Source organism: Lissotriton helveticus, chromosome 12 (genome assembly GCF_964261635.1).
Source record: "Lissotriton helveticus chromosome 12, aLisHel1.1, whole genome shotgun sequence".
NCBI classification, from domain to species: domain Eukaryota; kingdom Metazoa; phylum Chordata; class Amphibia; order Caudata; family Salamandridae; genus Lissotriton; species Lissotriton helveticus.
In genome coordinates this window covers 547,551,619-547,564,659 of record NC_136073.1, presented here as the reverse complement: position 1 = coordinate 547,564,659, position 13,041 = coordinate 547,551,619, and the positions used below count along the sequence as shown (strand labels likewise).

The following is a 13,041-nucleotide window of genomic DNA, read 5'->3' as shown; positions in this document are numbered from 1 at the left end:
GAGTTGGATGCGGCTCCTATATTCAGAATCTCCTAGGAGACAGAAAGGTTCAATCCACACTTTGGACTTCTGCAGGTAAGGGCCTAACAAACTTTGTCCTCTAACAATACTGTTTGTATAAAACGTTACTCACTCTCTAGCCAAAAACCAGTGCACAATCCCTATAAAACACAGTTTAAACAGCTCACAGCAGATTACTGCTGTCTCAGAGCACCGTCTGTTCACTCTCTGATGTAGAATATCTCTGTTGCTAGGGGGGGGAACGGGGTGTTTGGTTACACTCTCTTGCTAACACAAAATAGGAGCTGGGGTGGATTGCTTAACATACAGATCTGAGCACAAAGCAAGGGAGAAATTAGGAGGTAAAAACAAATATTCATGGGGAATGGGAGGGAATAAAACTACAGATTTTGGACTGCAAATCCCACAGTTGAACAGGTGAAATGAAAACAGTCACGGGCAAATAAAAACCACAAGTTTAAACACAAAACAGATGAGAAATGATGCAATACAATTTTTAAACTGTAACGACCACAAGCAAAGACAGTTAAAAAAGTGTTGCAATCACAGGTAGGGAAAATCGCTTTTTTAAATTTTAGGAAAGAGACAGCACTAGTCTGCCTCCTTATCACCTCCTGGTCTTTGGTTCACTGCAATCTGGGGCACAGGGAAACTGCAGCTCACAAAATGGAGGTGAATGTTTCGGGGTTCAGCTATATGTATTCATTACCCTTTTTTAAATGCAATCTGAAGAAATTGGTCATTATAGCCTTTCTTATAGGCTGCATTATATTCTTAAGTGTTTCTGCAGGCCTTCCTGAAGAAAGGCGAACATCTACACTAAAGAAGATATAATATGGAAAGTCCCCCGGGAACCCTGCACGTGGGCGGGACTATTCAGTGCTTATGACGATCAATGCAATCCCTTGGGAGCGATGATAGATATTTCTCCTAGTTAGACCTCACCAGGGAGGCATAGCATTTTGAAGCATTTCCATGACTACCAGTAATGGTAAATCTCGGAATGTGCCAAAATCCATGGACGGGTGCTTGGGAACACCAACGCTCCACCCATGGAACGCCGAACACCTCCCTAGCGATTTACTCTGCGTTGCGTTAATCTAGATTTTTCAAGCCAAGCAAGGTGGTTTTCTGTCCAATTGCGTGGCACAAGATCGACACAACTGCTTGACAAATATTCTCCTAAGGATCCTAAACTAAGACCGATGTAAAGCTGGAGCAGTTTTGGGGGTTAGGGGAAATCACTAAACTGACTGTTAACTCAGGCCTTAGAAATGCGAGCCTTCTGAGGGAGAATTCCAGAAAATAATTATATTGTTTTTCTTCATGTGTAGAATCCTCTTTTTTCAGATCTGATTATTTCTTAATATACGATTAAAGATATATAACATTAATCAGATGTAAATTGTCCCATTCAGTCATACTGATGACACTATTGTGCTGAAAACTGACAACGCATTCTTGCTGAAAAAAAGCTCCATAAAGAAATGTGGTAGAAAATCAATAAATGGAAGTCATCTTGTAATGGGGAGTTTTGGGATTACATTTAAATTAAATTTATGTTTTATGATGAACTTCACAACTTTGCTTAGTGCAGTTTATTATTAGGAGAGGCACTTTCAGTAAATTGCAGTTCAGTTAAAATGATTTCACAGTGTAAATAACTCTTGGTACAATACCATCAGTTGTCCGTCTCTGAGGGTACCATCTTCCTTAGCTGTGCTTGTGCAAAGTTCCTGTCTAATATTCTTGAATGAGTCATTTGTTTTCCCTTCTTTGGAATTAGTAAATATTTCTTTATTTCTCTCAGCAAACCACTGTGAAAATGAAGGCCTTCTCCGTAGTCTGTCATTCAGGGTAATACTGCTCTCCCCCATTGGTTCAGGCTGTGGATGACACATGATTTTTTCAATCCCAAAGTCTGAGTTTTTTTTATTTGAATTCAATGTTTCCATTGTTTGAAAGCTTTCTTTAAGATCCTGTAATGCAAAAGATATCTGATTGCTTTAATATATAAAATCACAACTAAAATACAAATATAAATCAATCTTGACTCGAAGGTTTATCTTGAAAAATCCAATATGTAATCATGCTACTTTTCATTCAAGTCTGATCCGGTAAGTATTCCTTTCCTCATATACTCTTAGCAAACACATTTACATCAAAGCTAAACTGCAGATACAAAATTCTAGTTGTCGGATATTTTATTTGCTTAATCCCTGGCCCAGCAATGACTTGCTGTGGGGACTGTTAAAGGTTATTTGTCGACCCTTTTAACTTTTTTAATTTTACCGGACCAGCCACCCTTGTTCAAATCACCTGTTGTGATGAGGTGTTTTGAAAAGGTTTGACTCATTTATTTCCTTCCAAAACCTTTGTGATACCAAAGAGTGATTATCAATTTTTTTTCACTTTTCTCATGTACCTGCCGTTTGAACGCATGCACTGCTGCCCTTTACATCTCCCAACTTTGAATACTTTCTCTAATGGCAGTGACCTCGGCTTGTCACATGAGCAAACTACAGAATCACTAGGTCCATCCACCTTATACCACCATTTTGTCAGACAAAGTAGTACTGCTGACCAGAGGCCTTTTTGTCTTAAATTGTTACTGCTTTTCATATTTTCACATCACTCTTCTAAAGTTCTTTGCTCCACTTCACCCCACAAAAGAGGAGTAGAGATTCCATCAGCTGGATTCCAAAAGAGGTTTAAGGTTCTAAATTGATTGCACCAGTGATTGATAGGTGGATGATCAACCCTTTGGAGGGATTTCTGAACAGAGAAAGGCAAGGTGGTGCAGAAAAGACCCTTAGCAAAGTTGACAGTCCTCTGCAAATATATCTGCTACCCACAGGACAAGGAGCCCCTCTAAAGGGGGTGAGGACCCACTCCACCAGGGCCATGCCTGCTACCACTGCGATGGCATGTGAAGTGCTCGTCTCATTTGTCAGGCTACGAGGTGAGCGTTAGTACACATGTTCACAAAGCACCACTGACTGCCTTAATAGCTAGGTCCGACAGGCAGGGGATTTCGCTCATTAGGTCCTGCAGGACTTTTAAATCCAAGCCATTCCACAGAACCACTATCTTGGGAGGTACTTGTTTGGTATCTATTCTAAAGGTGAGGAATCCGCGGTTAGAATTACCCATTAGAATAAGTTACTCACATTCTGTAGGGTTTTTTGTGGCAACTAGTCTATCTAACTGCAGATTCTTCACCGCCATCCTCCTCCCGTTCTGTGGAATTGTCTCCTTTCCAATCTAGAAAGGTTTCAACCTAGAAATATGCACACTGATATTGCTGATCTTTTTTGGCTTTGTAACCAAGGGAATGGACAGTCAAGAAAGAAACTGACATTAGCACGCAGAGATGTAGCTTATATGTGTATCCGTTCTTCACCTCTGGAATGGAATGAGGTTGGCGCAGAGCCGTATGATGCCACCCATTAGTGTGCAGGAGCAGTGCTGTCTAAATCTTTCAGATCCACTCTGGCTCCTGGGGATGACTTATAGGTGAGTAGCCTGCAGTTAGGTAGAGTATTCACTAGGAAAAGCCTTACGGAAGGTAAGTAACTTGTTCTTCAGTGACAGTGTAGGAAAGTAGGTTATTAGTAGGTGGAGGTATGTATCTACAACTAGCAATGATACCCCAATTACTAATAAGGTCCAGTCAAGTCTCAATAAATCATTGCTCAACCTTTGGTAGCTTGGCAAATGAGCAGTCAGGCTTAACTTAGAAGACAGGTGTGTAAAGCATTTAATATCACCAAAACAACAAATAAGTAAAAGACACAACACAATAAAAATCCCAAACCAATTTATAAAAATAGAAGATATTTCTGTCTTTAAGATGACACTTAAATGACAAAAATCAAATGCAGGCAACCAAAAATATGTATTTTTGAATATTAAATTTAAAAATGAGCATTCTAGCGCCAAAAAGCTTAAAGAGCCACTCACGCCTATCTGTTTGTGTTGGACCGGGACAAAGTCAAAGTTTTAGGCCAGACGTGATAGAGCGCATGGCTGATAGGTTGAGCACTAGCTCCTAGACAAGATTTTACCTTTGAACATAGTTTTTTGCTTGGCACTTTTCTTCCAATGTGAAGCCCTCGGGTTCCTCAGATCCAGAGTTTGCTTCGATGGCAGGGGCCTGCTGCAGCGCGATACCTTGGTGAGCCCCTGAAAGTTTTTGTCCTCCGTGTTGACGGCGAGGAGCTCTGGAGCTTTCAGTGGAAACAGACCAGTGCTATCAGGCCGATTCTCAAGTCGACAACGGCAGCTTGACTCTTGGCGTTGAGCCAGTCTTCGTCTGAAGCTTTTTAACAAAACTTTGTAAAAAGTTCCCACATTTTCAGAACTTCTTATGAGTGTTTTTCTTTTTGTTGAAAAGTGTACAGCACCACCAGCCAAAGGTTCAGAAGCTTTGGATTACCTCTTGGGTTCTGGAAGCCAATCTCCAACAATGCAACTGGGTAGTCTAAGAAACTCCAGTTATAGCTGGTCAGCTGGAGTAGTTCTCTCTTTGTCTGCCGCTGGTGACTTTGTTATATGGTTCCCACTAGAAAATGTAGGACTGCGCATTAGGACTACAGGACTTTAGAATGCAGGGACCGAGTCTGTCTCCACCATTAGAAACTGTTGGCCAAATTCCTAGGTAAGGATTCAAAAAAGGGAGTGGTGATGGACAGAGTATCTGAATTAAGCAGAACATTCCTACCCAGTCAAAAGATCAGGGCTTGATCCATCACCGTTTTTTAGCTCACTACACCATCCCAGTTCAGAACCTGGCTACATGCAAATTAGTGACGGCTGTAATGCCAGAAACCGGTCCCCGGAAGCTTGTTTCCTTTCTAGTGAAGAATTGGCTTGGTAGTTTGGTCTGCCCTGTTCCCATGATGCACTGGGCCAGGGACAGACTAATTTGCATATAGCCAGGTTCTGAACTGGGATGGTGCAGTGAGCTAAAAAACGGTGATGGATCAAGCCCTGATCTGTTGACTGGGTAGGAGTGTTCTGATTAACTCAGAAACTCTGTCCATCACCACCCCCTTTTTGTAATTATTTTGGCCACCATGAGTGTGGAAGGGTATGCTCAGACATGAGTCCCTTGCTCATTGCACCATCAGGATTCAAGCAAGCCGGGCCGAAGACGGCTGTAATGCCAGAAACCGGTCCCCGGAAGCTTGCTTCCTTTCCAGTGAAGAATTGGCTTGGTAGTTTGGTCTGCCCTGTTCCCATCATGTACTGGGCCAGGGACAGACTAATTTGCATATAGCCAGGTTCTGAACTGGGATGGTGCAGTGAGCTAAAAAACGGTGATGGATCAAGCCCTGATCTGTTGACTGGGTAGGAGTGTTCTGATTAACTCAGATACTCTGTCCATCACCACCCCCTTTGTGTAATTATTTTGGCCACCATGAGTGTGGAAGGGTATGCTCAGACATGAGTCCCTTGCTCATTGCACCATCAGGATTCAAGCAAGCCAGGCCGAAGACGGCTGTAATGCCAGAAACCGGTCCCCGGAAGCTTGTTTCCTTTCCAGTGAAGAATTGGCTTGGTAGTTTGGTCTGCCCTGTTCCCATGATGCACTGGGCCAGGGACAGACTAATTTGCATATAGCCAGGTTCTGAACTGGGATGGTGCAGTGAGCTAAAAAACGGTGATGGATCAAGCCCTGATCTGTTGACTGGGTAGGAGTGTTCTGATTAACTCAGATACTCTGTCCATCACCACCCCCTTTTTGTAATCAAATTCCTAGGTAGCTCACAGTGCCTCATCCGAACCCCTAACCTTTCTGGGGTGGACGGCAAATTGGCATCCATGAACATGACACTCTGATCCCTAAGGGAATTGTGGAAAGCAGATCTTACCCCTTTTATTGTTTACACATGCATGCCCTTGGTAAAACACAGAAAAGATGCAAAGGAGGTTTTCAATACATTTATAGAAACAAGCGTAATCATGCATAAAAAGAATGTGCTGCGATTATTAGGTAGTTAAACAAAGCAAGGTAACCAGCATTGTGAACATGGTGAAAAGACAGTCCAACCATGACAGTCTGATTTCTATATATAAACATTCCTACCGAACGCTTCTGCTACTCTGAAAGCATAGTGGGTGTACCCTCTGTCTGATCTCTTAGGATGGCCTGAGACCCCACACCTGAGTGACTTGATCTGGAGTTGGATCAGCAATCGTTCTCTGCAGAATCAGCACGGACAATCAGCATTGGCAGCTGCATGTCCAACACAGCTTTCGTCCCCGGAACGTTGTGGCTTGAGTGTTACATCTGACCCACAAAGGGACAGTGCTCTGTTTCAATAATAAAAACAACTGTGTAAGAGATGCAGCTCTGATGCAATGGTGGTTTTAGATGTTAGAAGCTATCTCCCAGTGGACAACACATGTACTAGGGTATCTCGGTCTGTTTTCTTGGCCTTGAATACATAGTACAGATCATGTTGCAATAAAGCTTTTCTGAAAACAAGAAACATAAGCAGCGTTACTTAGAATATTGTGAAAATAAAATATGTAAAAGGTAACAAAACCAGGACAAAGTCTGCTAAAATGTGTAAAATGTGTCTCTTTTCTAGGTATTGTGGACACGTATGAGTGAAAGAACAAAGGGGGGAGGACCTATTACTACATCCCCTAAGAGGGTTCAGAGTGTTGTGTTCTGGGGTGTTAACTTACCTGCTACTCTGGTAAGGCACTATGAGTCAGTCTGGATTTGGACCCATATGTACTGATGTGGATTGCGACTAATTCTCTACATACTGATGTTCTGTGACCCAGGCATAGTTCTGTTTCTAAAAAGAACCCCTGCAACATGGCACCACAAATGTTAGGTCTGGTACTTGTTCATGGGTGTCCGGAGCAGTACTTGTAGGTATCCACAATGCCCTTACAACTCTTACCAGAAACGTCCATGGTGTTGGGGATTAACCCTCCACAGTGTTTAGGAAGCACTTAGTTCTGTTGGTTTTTCAAACTTGAAAGTTTAAAAAGACTAAACAGATTTTTTGTGTACCACTTTATTTTTTCCATGCTGCTATATTTTGGTAGCGCCACAGGCTATTGCTATTCCCGCACATTGCAGACCTGCTGTAGGTGCACATGTAACACATCACAGCCTTTCCAATGCAGGTAGTGTTTTTATCTTTGCAGTAAAAGTGGATGTTTGTTATCGCTTTGAAGTCTTTTACTCTTGGGCCCATTTTCTAGCTGAGGACGTTAATATAACCACATTTCATTTATACATGACTCCTCAAGTACCAGCACAACACAGAGCATAAGCGCTCATGAACATACTTTTATCTCATTAAGAACATCAAAGTTAGTTCCTAGGTGCCCTCCTGCATGATGAGGCAACCTGGCCAGCATTAGCTGGATACACTCTGTACCCTGATATGGAGAATCAGAATATTTTGCAAACACAAGCCTTATACCATGCTCTGGTTACTCTAGACAGAAACTTGACTCAATATGTTTTGCACACCTTGCTTGCACAACCAGCAAGAACTGGCCTGCCGGGGCAAGCCCAGTTGCCTGCAGTGTCTATAAGTCCTGTAATTGTTAATGCTGTTATGGGCAAGCTACCCACTAATCATCAAGAAATTCCATTTTGCATCGCCCCCAAAAAAATTGACAAATTGAAGCTGTTTCCTCTTGCGGACCATGTGCTTACGCCACAATAAAGTTCCCGCTAAAGGAGACTGCAGCACTTATGGGACAGTTTTTGCCGCTGTCTATACTATCAGTCACGGGCACTTCCTCGATGTCAGTCTTACCAGATGTATTAAAACAAATACAGAACAAACAAGGCGCAGCTACTGCCCTGGATTTGGGGATGAAACTAATGGGAAATGTTCCCATAGTATCCCCGATAATTCTGTCTAACATTAAAGATGAAACAGCATCTCTGCCTAAACGCCAACAGCTCGCAGTGGTGGCACAAGTCGACCGTGAACGTGAGTTGTCCATTATTATTGCTGATGTGTACACATCCTTAGGATGCAATAATTTGGAAACCAAACCTACAAAAGCACATTTGGGCAAACTTACTACTTACAAAGAAGCCAAGCAGACTTGTGAGTTTGTTAAAAAAAAAAACATAGAACTCTCCTCAATGGTGTGGCAGAGGTCACAATAGTGTGCCAGAATCTCCAGGAGTTACTGTCAGCGAGAGCAACTGATACTTCCATTACAGTTGAACAGTTGAGACCCCAGAGGGGACGTAGCCCCTTCGGTTAGATTATATGTTCTGGATATTGAAATTCAGGGTGACATACAGTGTACTATTAAAGCAATATTCTGGGAAAAGTTTACTTTGTCTCATGACTTCCTTTTGGTTGATGTCGACTGGCCTCCGCAGTTTGTGCAAATATCCCAACAGGGTGAGGATGCAATACCTCCTTCTTTTTCTGATCTTATACCTAAACAAGTTGCACAAGCTTATGCGACAGAATGGGCTCTTGCATTGGCCCCTGCATTATATCACAATCATGTCGGATGGGATAAAGACTCTCCTTATGTTATACCTATAAGGTCCAGCCCCCAAGTGCAACTGCAATACCCTATAAAACGAGATGCTAAAGAACCTGTTAGGGAAATACTCACCTAATTGGAGTATATGGGGGTAACTGAACCCCGTGTCTCTCAGGTGAATAATCCCTTTTTTCTGTTTAGAAACTGGATCATTCATATCATACAAAATTAGAATACCAACTTTTAAAGTCATACACACACTTATGCAATACAGAATACATATAGTACGGCACTCATAAATATAGTCCGTAAAAAATACAAAACAACCTTGGATATTTCCAACTTTTTCTTCAGGCACAATCTAGCGCTTGAAAGCAGAGATTGGACAGTGCCTGGCTTTTAAAGAAGATACAGAAGGCTCCCAGGACTATTTGCTGTGCACATAATGTCAATTCTACACAACATTGACCCTGACACAATATCCTGTGTAGTTGATATCTACCTTACGGATGATGTATTAAACCCACATTTAGCCAGAGTAGATCACATACTATTAGGATTTGCTAAACTTGGCTATCAGTTCAACTCTAAGAAATCTTTTACAGCTTTTCTGAGTGTCCTTTCCCTAGGATATAAACCTACACATGAGGGAAAGGGTCTTGCGTCTCATTTTTTGAAGGAGTGGGCACAGTTGCAACCTACAAATATATTAAAGAAATTAAAATCCTTGTTAGGATTCCATAATTTCGGCAGAACATACATTCCTGATTATGCACAATGCATGAAACCACTTTATGAATTAATTCACCCTGACTTTTCCAATTCACAGTGGACATCGTAACACACAGTGAGAGCATTACAATTTGACTTACTGGCCACACGTCACTTACATACACGTGTATATACTACAAACCTAGATTGCGTGTTTTACCGGGTACCACTGACTTTACCTATATCAATTTGAATGAAGGTGAAACAGTGCCTATAGCATATAATTAGCACTTATATTCCCATGCGGAGCGTTTTGCATCCACTGAAAAGATACATACTGCAGTGCAGATGGCTATCCCTAAGGAATGGTAACTTGCAACAAGAGAAAGGCATTATTGTCATCACTCCCATGCCAGCTGTAGAGGCGTCACAAAAGCCAGCGTTCCTAAAGCTAAATCCCTCCATCCTAGATGGATACAACGGGCAACATCCTTAACAACGTAGGAGCACACGTTGTAAGGCATACTCTGAGTGATGAAATAGCCAAATCTGCAGTTGCGACTGCTACTGTTGCTGCACCTACAGGCTCTAAACGGAGAACAGACATTATCTTGGCTGACGTTACTGCAAAGAAAGACGGCACCCCTTTACCTAAAGGCGTTCCTTCTAAATATACCTCCCACTTGACTGAACAAAACATTCCGTTTGTAACTTTTCCAGGAGTTGGCGATCGTTTGATTACCAACCAAGACTGCAGACTAACTTTGCTGATAGCTATGCATGTGGGTGTTGCTTCTGCAAATGATGGTGACGCTCAAACTGTTATTAAAGACATGCAAGTCTTTAGGGAGACACATGCATGCAGTACACTCCACTCAGACCAGGGCTTGGCCTTTGCTTCTAAATCATATCAGGATACAATGGCCTCCCTGGGTGTACAGGAGCATTAATCCTCTCCATACTGGCCTGAGGGCAATTCTGTTGAGGAGAGGATGAAACGTGACTTAAAGCTGTGCTTAACAGCTAGAGTACTAGGCACTGTGTGTAGTTGGATCCACCACCTATACGGGGTACAGCGAGCACTTAATAACCTCCCTACGAGATCTCTGGCTAGCCGGACCCCATAGAAAGTCCTTTTTGACATCAAAATGTTCTTTCCAGACCTCCACGGTCTAGACATTCTGGAGGCAACCACACCATTTGAAGTAGATAATCGTTATGCTATGTTACAGGCTCTACAAAAATTCAGTGACACCTAATCCAACCAACAGTTGGAGACAACTGCTGCTGTGAGCATCAAGGAGAAACCAGAACCTTCTGGCAGGATTACAAATGTTGGGGATCTTGTGTGTGAGAATGTGGCGGTGAAAAGGGAGTTTGGCCCATCATACAGAGCACCAGTGGCAGACGTTGGCGTTCAAGGTACATGAACTGGTATTATGCCACTGCTTACTGGTTCCAAAGACAATCGTTTTGTCTCCATTGATCATGTCAAGTTACACCATGCTGTTGATTCTAAACAGTGGACCAGGAATGGACCTTGGTAGTTTCTTAACTCCTCTCGCTACCATACAGGAAATTACCCTGCAGCTAGTGAGCTCCACTAGAGCTGTTTCTCCCCAGCTGGGTATGGGGGTGGGGGGCGCGGAGAATGCACTACATTAATCTCTGCATATGCATCCAGCAACACGACTGAAGTGAGTACTGCTGTAAACACTGCATCTTCTGCAGCTGTTGTCGTGTGCACAGATACATCTTTTTTAGATCATGTTTTTGGATCCACCTCTTCTGGATTTTTCTAGTCTGATTGCAGTACCTGAGGCGCCAGTTTTTCAACTACCTGTTTCTGGGTATTAAATGGAACAAGATGATTTTCCTTCTGTTTTAGACACTCCTCCATCAAGGATCTGTGTTTTTATTTCATGGCTGAAACTTACTTATCTAGTCCCCCCTTGAATATATGTTTGGATTACACTTAAGTTTTCCATTTTTGTGATTTGGATCAGTGACACTTTTATTCTTACTGATAAATGACCACTACCTACCAGAACTCTCTGCTACAGAACTGGTCAACTCATCTTCACATAAGCTAAAAAGAGACTTGTAAACAGTTCAGCTGTTCCAGTAACTGATGCATTTGTTTGGGATAAAGTTCCTCTTGATATATTTGGACCTATGGAGATCCTGCAGATACCATATGCATTTAGAGTTTCTATGGGTGATGTAATAGTACCTGTGTTACATTCTGATGATTGGGATGTTGAAACAGCAAACTCAATGCTCTCAGAGCTGGAATATTAGAGGATCTGTACAAGAATTCTGCTAATTATGGTGAGATGTTATCATCATTTCGGGCATCATTATTTGCATCAAGCTACTGTTCAGGGCACCATTTTTAATTACACTCAATGGGAGCATTGCCTTACTCCTCCGCAAGGAAGTTTTAAAACACATTGGGAAAAAAATCACTTATTTTTCAGGATATGATACAACAAATCCAATATCATAGTATTTCGAATCATTTCAAAATAATCCCTATACCACCAAAGAAATATATGCTAATGCAAACTAAGCTAATATATATCACTTCGTTTGTCACACAATTGGTTATTAAAAGCTATGATTGGTGGAAGGCCACAATTGAAATAACTCAATTTGGGGTACTAAACATTGGCAAGTTCAGAGTGGACAGAAGGGCGTTTGTAATGTAATCTCTAATGCGCGTTTTAAACTCCTTCAATGAAATTTTGTAAACCAGACTTACCTTACCCCATGGACACTGAATACGATATACCCAGCCCGCCCCATAACATGTCCACGATGCAGGTCACTGAAGGCAGATTTTAGCCATTATGACGTGGGCTTGTCTATCCCTTACCACCTATTGGGAAGACAGACTTGCTCGCCTGGGGGGAGCTTTGGGGTGGGTGAGTCCTATGGAAATCCGACAGGTGTTGCTTGGCTTACTTCTCTACCCAAACAACAGGAAACTAAGTAGGAGATTTGTTCTCTTAGGATTGATACTGACAAAGAGACGCATTGCTATCACATTGCTTCGGCCTATGCCCCTGTCAGTTGAGGTATGGTTGAGAGACATGGGCAAACGGATGGTTGCGGAAGAGGTACAGCTGAAGCATGTCCGCCGAGATGAAAAACTTGAGGATGACCTTCAGGCATGGTCCTATAGGGTATCTGAATTGCGGGAGCCATGGACACCAGTGTTGTCTGGTGGCACTGGTGAGGGGGGATACTGCTGACCCCGGTGAGGTGATCATATGATAGATGATGGAAGACGATGACTGATAAAACAATAAGACACCTAGGATGCATTTATACACCTCATTCTTCTCGCTGACACAATAATCTGACATGGAGGTAGGTTGGGAGGGGGGTGGATTGATAAACTTGGTGTATGTTGGCATGGAGTTCCCTGGATAATGTGGATTGGTTCTCTAATTACTGAACAACGAAACTACAGTGAATCCTAGCTAATAGTCTTATTGTTCATAGCTGAGTGATAGGACATTTATCTGCATATGATTATTGAGACTTTGCGCTCCCTCTCCCACTCCCCTTTGGATATCCTGAGAATTATTGATACTACCACCTGTTGTTTATCTTCATTTATGTGGGGGTAGTTGGAGTGGGTGAATGGATATTTCAAGATGGACTCCTATTGGAATATGCTCTCTCTGTAATTTGCTAAATGCCAATAAAGTTATTAAAAAAATATATATATATATATATATGTCAGGGGATGGAAATGTTGTTTCGGGCATGTTTAATTCCAATACAGATGATCTTCCTGAATGATAT

General features: G+C 42.2%; 1 protein-coding gene across 8 annotated transcripts in view; it reads right to left on the bottom strand.

Moving 5' to 3' along the window:
* Positions 1–13,041, bottom strand: part of TERB1 (telomere repeat binding bouquet formation protein 1) — a 1,077,176-nt gene that overhangs the window by 450,021 nt on the left and 614,114 nt on the right. For 6 of the 8 annotated variants that reach the window (XM_078669239.1, XM_078669238.1, XM_078669242.1 and 3 more), the window contains one exon: positions 1,701–2,000. The exons of 1 other annotated variant lie outside the window; for it this stretch is intronic. In XM_078669239.1, coding sequence (XP_078525365.1) covers positions 1,701–2,000 — 300 coding nt within the window. The remainder of the gene's footprint in view (positions 1–1,700; positions 2,001–13,041) is intronic. One more of the 8 variants, XM_078669243.1, reaches the window with a different exon arrangement.